We start from the raw sequence: 17,816 nt of genomic DNA, 5'->3' as shown, positions 1-17,816 counted from the left end.
AGTTGTATTTACTGTTTAGTGTTTACTTACTTGCATAATCTATATGTTTCTGGCGTTCTGGGATAATTTCGGACGTACATCAGCGGTTCAGGCTATTACTCACCGACCACCGTTATTGTAAACCCCTTTAAAGAGGTCAGATTTATTAATATCGTATTAATGTTGATAGCATTTGAGAGAAAACTGGATTTTGAATCCGAACAGGGATCTTGTGCTGCATTTGATGTTAAGGTTAATGGGAATTCGGAAGGTATAGGTGTGGGATGTGTACTAATATCTATATAATTTACGGTGAAGTGGTTTTCGTTCCGTACTCGTATCTGTATCTGTAGTGCTTTCTCGCTATGGTTTTCCCTTTATTACGGATGCAAAATCGGCCAATTTTTTGAGAGCGTCGCAATACGGTACTTTCTTAAAAAGCATTACAATACATAAAATTTCAGACTTGCAGTGATTAGGCTGTACTCGAACGAAGTAGAGAATATCATTAATTTTAAAACACTCGTACAGGAAATCAGAGCAAAAACGATATGCTAATAAAAAAAAACAGCCCTTTGCGATTGCTTTATTTCGGCTACGAGTAAGTAGTTGTTTCGAAGGTAAGTACTACTGTACCAACTACCAAGCAAGTACCGTACAAGAGAGCAAAAATTGCGAAATCGCAGCCACGAATCTGCCTCCAGTGCTCTAGGACAGTGGCGGCAACTCCGTGAAGACACCCCATTACCACCGTCAGTGGTGGCAGTGTCGTGTATTATAGGAAGAGTACGTGTATTGTGCAGTACCTACAATACGTACCGTACTGTTTAGTAATACTACTGTTTATTATTTGTGTAGATAGTAATTTTAGTTCTTCGCTTTTTAGAAAAGATGTCATGGTTTACAGTTTTACGACAGTGTTGCCGCTGTGGGCTTTTGCATAGTATATTTTCAACGGTGTTGGCTGAGTAAAATGATAAGCGACGAAGAGCTATCTTGTTGGACCATCAGTCTATCTTCGGTTTATGATGTTTATCTGATTTGCTGAGTTTGCTGCCATAAGCCCATAACATAATCATACTTTCTTGAAACAGCGGCATCTGCAGATTGCGCCTGAAGGGAATTTCACGACCACTTAAAGTTTAATTCTCCATCAGGGTAAGTTTTTCAGACACTTTCAATACAGTCTATCCTATATACGCGTTGAACGTGGGCCCTTGTTACAATACGTACTTTTCATAGCCTTTTATTAGGACACTACTTCGCCCGGACAATCAGACTCCATTATTTCAGCACTTATTGTTCTTCTTCAATTTTCTGTGTTAGCTGATTAATTTGCCTTGAAGTTCTTTTGTATTTTTTTATTTATGAATTAGTAGCAAAAAATCGGCAGACATGGGTAGACCCGACGAAGAAAATCTCATCGCTACGTTGGATGTGGGGACAAGCAGTATACGATGCATGGTACGCGATTGCGTCATCTGTGTGGCGCAAGCTTATAACGTTAAATTACGCTTGTTGTGGATTTACGCAGTCATGCTAGAAATGGATCTTTACAGATTTTCGATGCCAAGCGCCAGGTGCTAGCCAAGCATCAAATAGAAATACGACGAATTTATCCGGAGCCAAGGTTTGTAATCTCACTGATCTGGGTGGTTTATGAGGGCAGAACAGTACATCAGTGTTGGATTGTTAGGTTGTCACAGTATTTGTAGTGCGGTCTTTGTTAAGACTGGACTTGTTTCACATTTAAGAGCTTTTCTAATTCATATTACAATCATAAAAATCAGTACACATTAGGGGCGTTGCTACTTGCTGGTTTAAGTAAAAATGTATATTAATTTTTGTTTCCGGAAGTAGAGCTGCATAAAAATTATCTCTATCCCATATTAATAAGTGACTTTATGATTAGCTGACGAACCGGTTTTGGTGTTTAACGTTGTTTATTTTGCACTTTCTGAATGAGCTGTTTATACCACTGATGACCTCACGGAGGTGTGCCGCCACATCCTTCCGTACGCGTAAACGTTAGAGTGCCGGTTGCGGTTTTTGTCCGCGGTTTTCGCCCTTCCCATGATTTCGATTTCTGGTACTTACTTATTGTCTACAGTAGGTGATGTTTATGTTGTAATGATGTAAACCACAGACTACTGATGTCGAATTTGATATTTTATACGAGTACAGAAGCATTGCGATAGGGAAGATAGAAAGTACATATCTTCAGGACTTTCTCCCCTGATAGTTCTGTTGAACGTGTTACTTGTTTTTGTAGTTGGGTGGAACAAGATCCTCACGAAATTGTGGATATCTCCATGTTGTGCATGAACAAAGCGGCAGATGATTTGGTTTTTGCCGGATACAGTGTTCAGAATATAACAGGTGCAGTTGGCATTTCTCGGTTATTTTCCCGACTAACTGTATGATTGTTAATACCGTTGTTGGAAGACTTGAATGAAGTAGGGACAACTCCGTAATATTGTCCGCCGACTGGTATTTTAAGATCTGTTTTGCAGGACTGGGAATTTCAAACCAGCGGGAAACGACTGTTGTTTGGGATAAGAAAACCGGAAGAGCACTTTACAATGCGATCGGTAGGCTGAGTTGGGCTTGTCAACATTATAGCATTGTAACATCATAACATTTTTATAGCGATCACGACGATCTAAGGCGAAGAGCAAGCCCGTTAGGGCGTTAAAACTGATATCGCGACGTTCTATGGTAGCCGTAGTTTCAGAAAATGGTTGTGGAAAAATGTAATTTCTGAACTAGTTGTGAGTGGATGTATTTTGAGCAGTGTGGCTGGATAATCGAACTGCTGATTTGGCGGCGGGTCTCATTAAGGACAAAGCCAAGGGGGATCAGGATTACCTCAAGCCATTATGCGGCCTCCCCATTCATCCCTACTTTAGCGCACTCAAGTTGCGCTGGATCATCGATAACGTCGCTCCTGTCCGGGAAGCCATTCGCAACGGGACATGTCTGTTTGGTACAGTGGATTCATGGGTCCTTTGGGTGTGTGTACAAGTAGCTTTTTGGAATGCCATATTAATAATTTTGCCTTGTATGAATTTTTAGAATCTGACGGGTGGTCAAGACGATGGTGTGCACAAGACCGATGTTACAAACGCCAGCCGAACCATGTTGATGAATCTGAAAACAATGGACTGGGACAGCAAGCTCGTGGACTTTTTCAGTATACCAGTGTCGGTTCTTCCAACGATTTGTAGTTCCAGTGAAGAATATGGAATTATGAAATTGACGAATCTGGCGGGTAGGCCTGTTTGTGGGGTACGAAAAGCATGTGATTTCTCCAGCATGTGTTTTGTTGGCTTCCAAGTGGGGGATGTTGCAGATTTTGGGGGATCAGCAAGCGGCGCTGGTTGGCCATGGTTGTTTCCGCCCGGGAATGGCGAAATGCACGTAAGCTGGCCTTCCAGCGGTAGTGAGTAACTGGGCGCTCATTCACTTTTGTGTAGAGTTGTGAACTTTGTTTCCTATAGGTGTTGTGCTGATGAAAGTTTAGAGCAACAAATAATTGATTGATGAGCTAACGATATCAACTGCACTGTGTGCAATAATACGATGATATTTTTAGGTATGGGACCGGTTGTTTCCTGTTAGCCAATGTTGGATATGAGGTAACAGAGCGCTCAGGCTCTTGGGATTTGCATGTAAAATTCGTTAACACGGATTTGACGATTTATAGCCTAAATTATCTCATCATGGACTCCTGACGACGGTGGCATATCAACTAGGTCCGAAATCTCCGGCCGTTTATGCCTTGGAAGGATCGGTCGCGATGGCCGGCGCAGTTGTTAACTGGCTACAGAAAAATCTCGGTGTCATTCAAAAAGCGGAAGATTTAGGTATGTACAAGCGTTTTATCCTATATCTGCAATTTACGTAGAAAATATATAGGAAATTCTTTCGATTTGGACCGTTTACGATTAGAGGTTTTGAACCCCCTTCTTTCGTTTGTTTCAGATGGTATTGCCGGTTCAGTAAAGGATTCTGGAGGTATCTATTTTGTACCGGCTTTCTCTGGATTACTTGCTCCTTACTGGGATACGGAAGCGCGAGGGTAATGGAAAGTCTTCAGCTGTAGTGGCACATAAATGGCATATTTGCTATTTAAGTACTTTACTGTGCTTGTATGCATCTTTCAGGATTATCTGTGGATTAACTGAGTATATTGAACAAGCTCATTTTGCTCGTGCTGCTCTGGAGTCTATTGCTTTCCAGATATGCGAGGTAAACGTCTCAGTGCATTATCGTTATCATAAACTGCTGTATGTACAAATATAACTTTCGTGGATTGTCAGGTTGTGGATGCGGTTAAAACTGACAGCGGTGTTAAATTAATGGGCCTCGAAGTCGATGGCGGTTTGTCGCAAAGTGCGCTGCTGATGCAAATCCAGGCCAACTTTTCCGGCCTACCTGTTCGTAAGCACAGTTTATTATCTTCGTGGTTTGAGGTACAGTAACTTAATGATTCCGTAACAGTATTGTCTGATGTTTTGTATTGCAGATGTGCCGAAAATGTCTGAGATAACTTCCGTGGGCGCCGCGGTAGCTGTGGCGCACGCGACTGGGGTTAAAACGTTCTTGGAAAGTGATGGAGAGCAGTCAGATAAGAGTGGTCTGCGATATGTTGCTGAGATGAAAGATTCGGAACGCCGAGAAAAATACTCTTTTTGGAAGGAGGCAGTGCGCCGATCAATGCACTGGGCGCGCGATCACAGCTCCAAAAGCGAGCTGAAGGCACAGTCTAAGGAAACTTCGGCATTTGTTATCGCAACCGGGAGTGTGTTGTCGACATTGGCTGTGGTTGGTGTAGCTATCTTTTTATGTAAAAAGTATTGGCACTAAAGTATGCGTTTCCCCGCTCTGTCATTCCCCGGTTTCTGTCGGTTACAGCAATTAGCAAAGGCTGTTGAAGCATGTTTGTAAAGCGCACTTTTGGTTTTATTGCAGAGTTTTTATTCAGATTTTAACGTTATTTCGGTTCTGGTTTGATGTGTTTCTAAGTTTTTAATGACTTTTATTAATGTTTTACTGACGTCGTGCGTGCTTGGTACTAACTTTGCTCATTTTCCGTGTGGTACTACGAGATAGCGCAAACCAAGGTTTAATAAAATCATTTATTGTAGAGAATTTTGGTTCTCAACAGGAACAAAAACTGACGTACAAAATCGAATCAAAAATTTGGTCAACAGATGACGAACACAGAGGAAAGTGTAATCCAAAAAAACTGTACAGAAGAAAAACTCCCAAAAGAAAAAAAGCTGCATATTGCAGTTTCCTTGATTGGATTGGACAATGGACAACAGTAGAAAAGACGAAAATTGTACGTATAGGGAAACAGTTGCAGAAAAAACCCAGAGTGAGAGAGAGACAGAGAGAAAAAATACTGCACTCAACTGTTGAGGAGAAAAGGAACATAGAACATTTTATTCTCCAGCAATGCTGCAGCCGCCGCGTGGATCTGCGGATTGAGATTAAGCAGCAGATGGAGTCGCTGTTGTGCATTGCGGCCATGAATGCGTACCAGGTAGCACATCAGCGCATTCATGTATTTCTGTTGGTACAGACGTAATTGCGGCGAGCCACTGGCTGATGAATCCTGCAGCATAATCAGCACCTTCAGTGCCACATACTCCTCCGTGGTCAGTTTAATGTCACGTAAATGCCGGATAAACGAGATCAACTGGCGCAGCATGCTCCCGATTTCCGCTTCCAGCTCATCGTACTCCACATCACGACCCAATAAGCGGCGCAGATAGTACTGCAAATGCAGTAGACTATGGCACAGTTCCTCTTTAAAACTCTCTTCACCGGCAGCAAGAATCGGTTTGGATTCGCTAACTTCACTATCACTGGGATTTGTGGATGATTCTGGTAGTTGAGAATATTTCAGGTCATCTGCAATGAAATGCACAATATAAGTCAACTGCACAAACGAAGAAAAAAACTGACAAAAATGATGAGAATTACAAACTGCAAATCAGATCAACAAAAGTGGCAAAATTTATAAAGAATGACCAGTAAACTACCATATAAACATATTTGCCACATCATGCAGCGTACCCTCCTGTGCAGAATATACTCATGCTAACGGAAAATCCTTTGTAAGACCGAGCCAAATATGCTTTGCAGTTTGCATTAACAAATAACGTTATAAACTGCAAGTACAAACCATCGATATCGCATTTTCCTTTGGTCATTAACTTCTCCTTCCCATGAATGGCTTTTTCACCATTAATGATGGAGTTCTCCATCGGGAATTTGGCGTCGGAAATCTTTCTAACCTTGCGCCATCGGTTTTGTGCATTATAAAAACTGAAACACCAAACACCAAGCTGCAAAGAATTTGTTAAAGAAATACCTGAATTATTTTATCTTACCTTGTAGATAGGAGTAAAATCAGATGCCATCGGTACGTCAAGAGGGACGTCAACAAATTGAGGGGTAATGAGCTAAGGTACGGCAGTCTTTTGGTCCACTCCACCAGTTTAAATACCATTTGGTCCCCCATGGAACGTAATCTCACCGGCAGTTCCACACTCGTATCAGAGAAGAACGACTCCATACTCTTTAACGTAGCTATATCCTCTAATTGGTCCAAATCAATGAGCTTACCCAGAACATGAGCATCTTCTGTAAACAAAAACAACAAAATTAAATTACTAGCATAAAATTTGACAAATAGAAAGCATTAAATGCAAAGAAACCATTAAACTTAATGTAACTTCCACGGGAAAACAAATAGAGCGTTGCGCAGATTAAACAACCTCTACTGCTTTCTTTTTTCAAATTGTCAATTTACCGGGTTCTGAAGGAACAGTGGATTCCGGTGTCTGTTGCGCTTTTATGTGCGGACTGGGCGGTGTGGACTTGTCCACATCGGAATCACGCGGACTGTGATGACCGCCATTCTTCCCCGTCAAGGAATTCTTCCGTTTCCGCGTCCGATACTTGACTTTGTACAGATTATACACCGCGCCACTATTCCGGCCTCCCGGCATGCGGTCTTCGCGGACAGCCGCCAACACCATGCCCTGCTTCAAGCACTTCTGGAAGCGGCAATACTGGCAGCGATTACGCTGTGTCTTGGTTATTTCACACAGGCCACTCCCCACGCAAGTATACACCCGCTTGTTCTGCACGGTCCGCTTGAAGAATCCTTTACATCTACAGAAAACAGTCCGAATGTCAATGCTAATGCGCATGGTGTGCGTAATAATCGGTCGACATTGAAACCAGCAACTGTGCTTGTAGATATAATCGTTACGACAACAAAGTAAGTAAATGATAACAGCCGCACAGACGCTGACCCCAGCATTATTACGAAAAGGCAGCGCCGTAGGGATGCATTTTGTGTAACTGATAAATACGTAACCGGAAGTTCACTACGCCGGAGTGGTATGAACGGACTTCAAGGGCGCCATTTTCCACACAACACACACATCGCAACCTATCTATTAGCACACGTACCCTTCGCACGTAATGATTCCGTAATGCAGACCGGTGGCTTTATCCCCGCAGATCATACATATCATCGGCGATTCCCGCGCCGTCCCATCAGCTTCCTCCTCATCCTCCGATTCCATTTCGCTTTTGGATGTAATGGAACTGGTCGATGGTAGTACTCGTCGTGCCCCGCTGGACGAACTGCTCTCGGGACTCTGTCGGCCCAATGACAAGTTCACCGGCTCTTCGCTGACCTTTGTTGGTGTGGGCGTCGATGTGTGAACGTACTGATTGGGTGAACGCGCCAAGTTGGCATACGACTCCGCCATGGGCATCCCACGTGGCTGCACCAGACACCGGTACAGGATGTTACCGACGAACTGGGTAGCCGCGTTGACGTTGGCTATCATGGCGTTGGGCGGGACCACGATGGAGCCTTTCTGATTGACCAGCTGGAAGGCCGGCTGCGGGAAGACGGTGGGAAAACAGCCGGGATGGGTGGGCAGAGGATTCTTATGCGGTCGTAGTGCTGCCGCAAAATTGACCGCGGGCGATGTGGCCATCGGAGGTGGCTGGCCATTGCGCAGCTGGTGCGATGTGGCAATTGGACTAGATAAAAGTGAATCTCCATCCGATGACCTAGTCGGGCTGATGTCACTGGGTGACCCGGTTTCGCGCTGACACGTACTGCTGCCGCTGCTGAAGCGGCGCGGATGCAGATGGGTCTGATCTAGATCGGTGTGTGAGGGTGATGATGGCGGACTGGAGGAGTCGGCATCGTGATCGCTCACCGAGGAGGAGGATGAATGGGGACCATAGCTGATATCCGGTGATGGGCCGGAAGTGGCGCCAGTTTTCTGCCGTTTGAGTTTCAAATCATAAAAAAGACTCATTCCACATGAAATCCAAATCCCATTAATGTATACTGGGCTCTCTTGTACTGAGATTCAAGCGGGGCGTCCACTTTCCCATCAGTCGCACCATATAGCGGCAGTGTATAATGATCCTGCAAAACGCAGCAGTCTTGTACAATTTGACCTATAAACTCTAGACTCCTATATAATTAATCATATCGTTCGTTTTATTTTATCCACTTCAGCTCCTAGCGGGTTTTGCACTATCTAACGACCGCCATATAAATGGCAGTTTTCGAGAGGAACCGGCGCGCGCTGGGTGATAGGAAAGGCAGTGCGCGCCGCTAAAGTTTGAATCGATCAAATTGAGGTCAGTACGGTATGCCGTATGGAGAGAACGAATCTAGCGCTCTCCCAGGCATGGACTGAGGAACTTGTCGATAAAGTGAACGTGGCTGGAAAGAGAAAACGACAGAAACCAATGCCATGCAGTAATCAACCTATTTCGGACCAAAAGATCTAGGTCAGTCGATGGACCGTAAACTGGGTACGATCTTTATGCCGGAATCCAACTCTACTGTCGTCATAAAACGAAAGAGAAATCTCGTAAAAGATTTTTTTCAATTTCAATAGGTGTTTCTTCCTGAAGATGCACATTTCACGCCACTTCGAGTACTGTACATGTACCAGAGAATTGGTAAAGTTACAGCAGAGAAAACAAAAAGCATACGAGTATATGTGAGGGATCTACGGCTACATACTTCATTAACCTACTAGAAAATATGGGCGTATTTTTCTCATGTCGTTTAATGGGTTACAATTTTCTGCAACCAGCACGGAGACTACTGTAACTGTTGTCGTGTTCCTGACGAACAACAACTGCGTACAATCTACGAAACCTGTGAGAAGAAAATACAAATTTCTGCTCCACTTAAGAACGCTGATACACACTGCAGGAATCTGGAAATCAACTGCAACGTTATCATCGATAATCGTAATATTCGTCATTGATGCACCCGTAATAGCAAACATGTTGTTTAATCACGTTATTCTGGTCTTGTCGTTCTTGTTCGCTCGATGGCTTCCGCATCGCATAACATAATCCATTGCATAATAGCCTTTACCTTCTCCTTGGCCGATCATTGGACTATGCAGTTTCTATTACTAAACGCGACCATACATTAGCACTGTACGATGCGCGGCGGCGGCATCACTGAGCTTGAACAGTTTCACGATGACATTCACCTAAACACATAATATTACGATTTCAAACGTGAAACTTGACTTTTCTCTCCGTTTGTATATGCGCTTGCAGCAGCTTCGTCATTTTCAACTTGACAGAGATTGCGTAGTTAACAAATATTGCTTGACCAGCAAAGCTTGATGACCCAGCCGTACTAGCCAATAGCAGAGCTGGTAGCAGTAAAAAAACGGGTAAATAAACACCCCAACACACGATACGGAAAAGCACGGTGGATTAACAAGTTCGCGCACAATATTTTTCCACGCGGTATTCTTGACCCTTAATCTCCGTCGTGCGAATCCCGCACTTCCTGAATAGACACTTTCACATAACACAAATTCGACAGACACTCTACCCTCAAGAATTTGTTAAAACTACAGCATCCGAGCGCGGTCGTCCGTCAGAATTCGGAACCGGCCAGGAAAGCCGCCCAAAGATTATTGCTGCGTATTAAACTCTAACAAAACTATTCTATAACAACAAATAACTAAAGCTTTATTTCTAGTGCCTCCAATGAGTTTTGACTTTTCTTAATCTTAATGTGCCTGGTCAGTGGTCAGTTTGGAAAATGTCATGTTAATAACATTAATAACAAAATTACTGTAACAAAACAGTCATTTCTTAACAATCAGGTTACCAGATTCAAAACAGTATTCCTCGTAAGTGCGTTTTTCACACTATTATCAAATCCAACTGCGTTTTAACACTGTTTTTCACAATCTTACCCAACCTCGATATTCATGTTTCTAATTATTGTAACTGAATTCTACTGCATTTCTCGCTCTTCTTAAACGGAATATTCTACTTACTTGAATAATAATAATTTAACAATAATACTGTACTATAAAACTGTTTGACAATTACCGGTGTTTTATATAATGGGAAGAACGAAAACAGTCAAAACATAGTATTCTAGGATTTACGTTACAAAGAAACAGTAAAAACTATGTATGTCAATGTACGTAAAGTGACAATGCCTCAGCAATATTGCTGTACAATAAAAATAAAAAGCATTTCTTATTTCGTTGGTTAACTGATAACTTTTCAAACGTAGAATGCATGCAAGGATCCAAGAAATATGAGCAACTCACTACATAACACTTGGAAACTGCCGCCACTCCTGTACCGGTTGCCGTTGCACACACTATCAGCTGTTTGATCGTAAGATTATGTACGCGGTCTACAAGTTAGAAGAACCATGCCGCACCAAAAGTTCGGACGGATGTGCTTTCAAAAATTCTGGGAAGATCTGCACGTTAAGCCAGTAATGGGTACAACGTTCACTTACGATGCTATTCCAAATTTCTCAACCAAGAAAGGCCACCGGAAGTTAAATTCCTTGCGTGAATATCGGCCATTGAAAACTTTTCTCTTTCAAGTAAAAGGCTTATTGGAACGGCAATAAAACGAAAACAAAAGCGGACCGGGAAGCTCATGCAGCTGACCTGAAGATGACTCTAACGGAATGGTCAAGAAAAACGGTATTATTGGGTGATTTTAAGACCGATAAGGAGAGCGCACTTGAAAGGCATGCAGCACTTGCCGGTCGAACACAATCCATACACACAGCCGGCCTACTTTTTTTGCAAGTCCAACCTTCGCAAGTGCGTTGAACGGGGAACGACGCAATCAGAAATCAGAAATTAAACTCTAGCTAGGTCGAGGCTATCGAGCTTATTTCACCGAGCGGGAGTGTGTGTCTGTGGTATACGTACAACACGTAGGGTCTGTCATGTTGTGCTTCGAAAACCCGGCGTGCGTACGCTACATGCCACACTGCTGTGGTTAGAGCGAGAAAGTGATGGCACAGATCAACGGCGTCATCGAACGACCTTACCGGACATGTGCTGTTGATTTTTCATGCCCGATTTTCAAGTTCTTATGAGTACGGACCAATAGTGAAGTGCATTGCTGGTACGTTTCCGTGTAATTTAGTTACAATATGTTTCGTAATAAGCCGGTGTGAGTTACTCGAGAGCGCTCTGCTATGTGCCGGCCTCGTGCGGCCAGCCGACCCATTCGGACGCAAGAAAATGAAAGTTATTACAGCGACAGAATCCGAGATCATCTAAACTTGAATGCCATGAGAAGCCTAATTGAATGTCCGTAAACTAGCACAAGTTCAACACAAAGGTGCAACTTATGCAATGGAGAACATTAACTGTTTAGTGTTTACTCGTGCGTACATGCTCGATCGACAAGGCAGGCATCCGCAGAGATCTTTGCATTTTCAAGATGGAAAAGTGCTTTCTTTATCGAATCTACTTGCCCTTATCGTTTAAACAGCTTCCTAGCCAGAAGTAAGGAAGCGTTCAACGGCACTACACCGTACTCAGTATTGAGTCCTGTTACGACTCCTGTAGCGTTTGCAATTAATATTTCATGTTCAAAAATCGTAACCAAAACTGTACGTTCGATTACTTCGGTAATTATAACTTCAGAAGGACACTTTCCGTATCGCAACGATTCCTGAACTTACGTTTAGTATTAAACAGACTAGACAATGAGACGAGTATTAATACAGACTGTACCAGTACTTCGAAGTACTGCAAGTCTGCATACACTTTTAAGAATCTGATAATTAAACTGCCTGTTTATGTTTATGAATATCTAAGCACGTACAGTCCACAATAACATGAATTATATAAATAAGATAAGATGCGCTCATTTCTAATCGAAATCTATGTATAAGTATGTAGGAAGTACTAGGAACGAAGTATGAGGTATTAAGCGGATTTTCCAAATTCCATTTCATTTGAAGAGAAGATGGATTTCAAACCTACCGATAATGCTCCCCTAGAACATTACATTGCATACAAGTTTCCGTTGTACGGTTAGAAAAAAATCCCGCAAACGTGATCTAAAAATGTTGTCCTAATAATTGTGACAGGCAAAATACTGCGGTAACAATAATTTTAACAGCGACGCACAAGTTTCTTTGTGTCGAATCATAAGGACACAAAACCGCCTTGTTAACGCGCCCGGCGCCGGAGATATGCCGCCACGAGGATCACGCGCCAGAATCACATGCCCGCCATTTCTTTGTGGCTATGCCGATTACGAACGCACCAAGCAGGCAAACTAGTGAAACTACCAAGCGCGTATTGTGAGTTCGTGATCGATAAGATCCAACACAGCGGTACTTCATCAGCTCAGAAATATGGTTATTGATATTCTTACAGCTGTTCGTACTGCGATTTGGTACTCAAAGTAAACTTTAAGTAGCGATATTTTAAATGCGATACATAGCTGGGTGGGTGCATACAATATTTTTCAAGATGAACTTGATTTAGGTAGTCTTCAGTAAAGGGGTCGAAATGAAACTTGTTGAAAAAAGTCAGATCATGCAAAATTTTAAAACCAACTACGGAAGTTTGACCACCACAAGTATCAATAAAACTAATAAGGTGACAAGGACCGCTGCAATATTATAACACAACTCGCAAGCAATTTATAAACAAAGCACGTCCACATTAGAAAAATTCGCTACTGGCCAAGTACTTACTATAGTGTGAGTACTCTACCTAGTACCTATAGTAAGTTCTTGCTACTGCTTAAAAATCAGACTTCCTCCAAAAGTAAATTTGTATTTCCTTGTATTTAGACATGAGAATGAACAAGGAGCACAGAAAAGCTGTGCGGGAAGTTGGAAATTGTAAAAAGATGATTTTTGTTATGCCGTTATGTAAGTTATACATATACTACATCTGTTTATGAGTTCAACTAAATCGCTTAATCGGGGAAAGATAAAAGTTTGTGTTTTCACATTCAAAATTTCAAAATATCATTCACTCCGGTCGACGTTCTCAATGTACAATACAATATGTACGGTACGCAGAAAAACATTCAGATCGCAGAATCCACTATCCGCATTTATGAAGGGCACACTGAAAATCGCACGAGATTTTCACCGAAAAATTGTCAATTTCGGGCAATAATAATATGCACAGTCAGGTCAGCAAACATATGTTTTCGTACTTGAGGGCCTCATTGGGCGACATCGATTTCCAACAGACCCACCGTCCACTACACGGTATTTCCTTACTGCCAGCTACGGCACAACACGCGATGGAAGGCCATTGCCCTGCCGCGCCGCTCAATCTCGATCAGCGATTAGGTGCATACATATACGACACACGGACACAGTGTGGGCAGACTGATAAGTTCCTTTGCTCTAGGCCTCTCTTCCTTGCTTATTTTCCACGGTTTTGAGTCGGGTAAATGACTCGGCTAACCTTGGGGAATGTGTAGTAGTTATGATAGATTCAGCTGGCCGGGCATCGACCTTATCACGTTAGCATACCCATGCACTTGACCTTAACTGCACCAATTAAGCGTTCAACGTCTGCTAGGGAGTCAATTAACAATATCCCCATCACAATCATCTAGATAAAAGTTCAAAGGTAGTCCAAATCCAACAATTTTATCGATCAGCGTAACCACCAAGTTCACAATAAAGCGGTAATGTGCCTTGCAAACAACAAAGAAAAAATGCAGCGGAAACGTATGTATAAAATTTTCGGCCATTAAGCGTTTGCATGAACAATGACTTCAGGAAAGATAATAATAATTGGGCTTTGGTCCTCTCTAATGAATCGACACATTCTACCGTCTCGACGTGAATTTGAAGAAGTCGTCAATACGGATACTCCATAAAGTACGCAAATTTTCATAAAAATTATCTGAAGTACAACAGATGATGACCAAATCTGACCAAATGACCAAATCTGACCAAATGACTAAAATGTTGACCAAATCTGTTTTTTTTATTGAAGTTAGCAAGTTTCGCTGAGCATGCTTTGGTCAAAGTGGATGGGGTTACCCTATCCACCTTGCTTTGATCAATAAATCAACGAAACGTTGATATTTTGAACATATGTACTCTTGCTTAATTCACAATAACGTACGAATCGCAAGATTGTACAGAGCGCTAACATCATAATATTATTATACCTAATAATTACCATATACCTGCTCATGCCTGCAATCGTTCTCCAGGTAATGCGATCCGTCTAAATTACGTGCAAATTAAATTAATTTTATACTAGCAGCTGAATTGAGTTAACACTGGTTAAAAATGTGACACTAGAAACTTGGATTTAATGTATTAAATTTAAATGTTTTAAACAAAAGTTTTCAATCTGAACGCCATAAGCCGCATACCCGGGTATGATAAGCGAGCGTAATGACCCAATAATAGAGCAATGCTGCACTCGAAACGGCTCAATGAATTGCGATACGAACGCTACGTCAACATTAGCCATTGGGAAGCCAACTTCTCGTAATAATTACCGCTTACGTAATCCTAGAATCTCAAGAACAGTTTGATAGTCCAACAAAATTGATGACCATCGTCCGAATTTTCCACTTTATGGCAATACAAAAATCAAAATATGGTTCAGTTGTTGCTGTAACTTGTCGTAATAAGGAATAATACACGAATATTAATAATCGCAACAGTCACGCAGCAAATTCCAATGGTTAAGCACAAGCTGTTGTCAAGATCAGCTGTCAGTCTTGGTCAATCCAGTCAACGTATTATTATTTTTATTAATATCATCGAGAACAACAAATGCGTGTAACACTCCTGTCAAACGTCATGCAGTAAGTAACTGCTGTTGACCTGATTCATCAGCTCTGCACGTTTGAAGAAAAACCGAAATAAGTGAAATGATTTCCATCATTATCGGACTGCACTCGATAATTCACAGAGCATTACTAGATTACTAATCACGTTCAAGTTCAAAATGCCGATTCCGATCAAGCCATGAATTAGTGAAACGTAAAATATTAAAACAGAAAAATAATCAGCCTAGGCCATATTATTACGATTGCGGTAGACTGTCATTGTCATGCCGTTCAGATAAGAAGTTCAACAACAGTGTAAACAAACATGGTTAAATCAAGCAGAGTAACGGCTGGTCAAAATGGATCTACCGTATTTACCTTGAACAGACAGAGATTCTATATCCTGTGTGTGCAGACCGCGCACAGGAGATTGACCGGAGATTAACAACATTACCGGGATCAGACCTTGTTATGGTGGCGTCACACGGCCTCTTAGCCACTCCTATAATTACGTCTGGCCGGCGAATCAAGCTAAGGAACATTTCCTGCACAACCCGGCATCGCTCGTATTATTTTCGGGTTGGCACAGCCTGTTTAAGGTCGTGACTTTGATTCAAAGATGTGTGTTAGCTACGCCCACAACGTGAAATTGCCGACGAGTACAGTGAACCGTTATCAAAACTAGGCCAGTCAATCACCCCATTTTCAGTGGTAATGCCGTAATGAAACCAGAACACGGTGAAGTGGTTTGCTGTATAATGCAGATTTATGTGGTTACCCATTACACGAATAACTTGCGTAATTCAGATATATAATTAGACAGAGATAACTGATGTATAAATCTGCGTTAAAAACGAGGCCGAATTGACTTGAGCAATAATGAGTTTATTAAAAAATTCTAATCAACTTGGCGTAAGCGTTAATCAGAAAATGCTTGTAGTTGTAGGTCGCAGCATGCTCGTAATAAACAGTAGTGCAGTATTCTGGTACTAACGAAACCCACAGTCCCACACATGCTAAAATATTTGCAAATTATAAGCATTTTATTGTTAATAAACATTAATCATAATCATACTATTATCATAGCATGGACAGCATTGGACACCTTGCGGCGCTCACTGATCGCTGGACTCACTCTTAAAACTTGCTAAATTACTCATCCGCATTCCACAAACTCGGTCCAATTAGACATTGCAGTGATTGTACATTGCAGTGCACAGCATTTCGGTCTGATTATTTTTATGTATTTATCTAAAATTCATTAGTAATAATAGTACTAATGAGTTTCCTGTAAATTTATTTGTAAACCCAAGCTGATCCTGAATGCTCGTCAACCCTCGTAATTTTTTGAGACCTTTCAGGGTTTACTTTTCAGTATTTACCTTTTATACGCGTCACATGATCAAATTCAGCCGTTGCATCCCGCGTAATCCAAATCTTTTCCTTGGTTATTGCCTTTTGAGCTCAAAAAGCTAATCATCCTTGCGTTATTAAAACTGTAACGAAAGACAAAAATGTTCAGAAAGTTATCGCAATTTAGCGACCGACAGTTCCTGCCGCACAATTCGGCTCTTACCGGTTGCTTGAGCGTCATCGATGTCTGCGGTTGGCAATGCTCTAACACCTCCAATCCACTGTTTTTCGGAATTAGAGCGCCAGTTGATAATGCCGAGCTGAGCTGCTGCAGTGTGTCGACGCCTTTACGATGTCGGCGTTTGAGGGTTGACACAGTTTTTGCAGCTGAACCAAAATCGCTTTATGCTATGACACAATCAAGTCCTCCTCGGCGAACTGTGACCCACTTCCGCTCTCATCCCTAACCGCCTTGCTGCGGGAATGTGTCAGCTACAACGCGGTCCACGCGTACGTTCAAACCGGAGAAAATGGAGTACTAGTGTATGTCGCTGACAACGTTATCTCCGCCAACGCCAGCCGCCGCGATGAAAAATACTGTCAAATAACCGCACTGTGGGAATATCCTGCCCTATCGAGCATGTGGATTCGTGGTGATATATCCAGCAATGTACAATCAATAGGCTCGGATGGTCAACGTAAATTTGCTACGCATAAACAGAATGCGCTACAAATTCAATGACGGAGGTTGACCTAAACTTGAACATTACGCGTTTGACATTCCATTTCGGCTTCCGTTTTCGTTATATACATGATACATAAGATGTTCATTCTAACGCAGCGAGTCAAATACAGAAGAGAGAGAAAGTAAGAGCGCATAAAAAACAGAACATCTGTCTTGAATGGGAGCCCAGTTTTGCAGTGTATGATGTGCAACAGCCAATTTATCGGCTGTGCTACACGTTCTTCGTGCCACTTGCACAGAAACTGAAAGTAACCTAGAAAAAACCTTTTTATGTCTCTGGGTCAGTAGTGTGCCATTGAAAAAGAAGCTCATCCTCAGCATCTACATTCTACGCTATATACACGAGTAGCCCAGAACTTGTGTGCGGCTTTCTCTGTCAAATAGCACTTAACCAAAAACAGCCATACAACACATGCGCAATCAACCACAAACATCATTTCCATTCAACTAATGCGTAGTAACAAAATTACGCGTTTATAGTGCCATTGATCATGAGGCCGTACATGCTGCCGGTGCTATTGCATAACATTGCACACTTCGGCTACAAAACCGCATTCTCTTAATGCTAATATGATGCCATGTTCTTTACAATACGATTTGCGAA

General features: G+C 42.1%; 2 protein-coding genes across 12 annotated transcripts; one reads left to right on the top strand and one right to left on the bottom strand.

Annotated features, from left to right (window-relative positions):
- Nucleotides 1–69: 69 nt before the first annotated feature.
- LOC129583506 (glycerol kinase-like) lies at nucleotides 70–5,133 on the top strand. Of its 7 annotated transcripts, none has more exons than XM_055475304.1 (15): nucleotides 70–135; nucleotides 1,074–1,137; nucleotides 1,233–1,443; nucleotides 1,539–1,609; nucleotides 2,252–2,358; nucleotides 2,493–2,570; nucleotides 2,774–2,991; nucleotides 3,055–3,267; nucleotides 3,332–3,399; nucleotides 3,575–3,617; nucleotides 3,686–3,845; nucleotides 3,964–4,060; nucleotides 4,146–4,230; nucleotides 4,302–4,422; nucleotides 4,508–5,133. In XM_055475304.1, exons 3-15 carry the CDS (start codon nucleotides 1,375–1,377, stop codon nucleotides 4,846–4,848), a joined length of 1,671 nt encoding a protein of 556 aa, XP_055331279.1. In that variant the 5' UTR covers nucleotides 70–135; nucleotides 1,074–1,137; nucleotides 1,233–1,374; the 3' UTR covers nucleotides 4,849–5,133. The 7 variants fall into 7 exon arrangements, with proteins under 7 accessions (XP_055331279.1, XP_055331282.1, XP_055331283.1 ...); XM_055475307.1 differs by having other exon boundaries at nucleotides 71–135; nucleotides 1,356–1,443; XM_055475308.1 differs by having other exon boundaries at nucleotides 79–135; nucleotides 1,359–1,443.
- On the bottom strand, nucleotides 5,105–17,414 carry LOC129583505 (hormone receptor 4-like). Of its 5 annotated transcripts, XM_055475298.1 has the most exons (7): nucleotides 16,691–17,414; nucleotides 16,497–16,610; nucleotides 7,474–8,455; nucleotides 6,806–7,170; nucleotides 6,384–6,636; nucleotides 6,176–6,318; nucleotides 5,105–5,901 (listed from the first exon to the last, which is right to left on the bottom strand). In XM_055475298.1, the coding sequence occupies exons 3-7, from the start codon at nucleotides 8,340–8,342 to the stop codon at nucleotides 5,396–5,398; spliced, it is 2,136 nt and encodes a 711-aa protein (XP_055331273.1). In that variant the 5' UTR covers nucleotides 8,343–8,455; nucleotides 16,497–16,610; nucleotides 16,691–17,414; the 3' UTR covers nucleotides 5,105–5,395. The 5 variants fall into 5 exon arrangements, with proteins under 5 accessions (XP_055331273.1, XP_055331275.1, XP_055331274.1 ...); XM_055475300.1 differs by lacking the exons at nucleotides 16,497–16,610; nucleotides 16,691–17,414 and adding an exon at nucleotides 14,839–15,489; XM_055475299.1 differs by lacking the exons at nucleotides 16,497–16,610; nucleotides 16,691–17,414 and adding an exon at nucleotides 14,846–15,489.
- Nucleotides 17,415–17,816: the final 402 nt, after the last annotated feature.

Source organism: Paramacrobiotus metropolitanus, unplaced genomic scaffold (genome assembly GCF_019649055.1).
Source record: "Paramacrobiotus metropolitanus isolate TYO unplaced genomic scaffold, Prichtersi_v1.0 Parri_scaffold0000011, whole genome shotgun sequence".
Lineage (NCBI taxonomy): Eukaryota > Metazoa > Tardigrada > Eutardigrada > Parachela > Macrobiotidae > Paramacrobiotus > Paramacrobiotus metropolitanus.
Note: the sequence above shows the minus strand (reverse complement) of the source record. Positions and strands in the feature narration are given on the sequence as shown.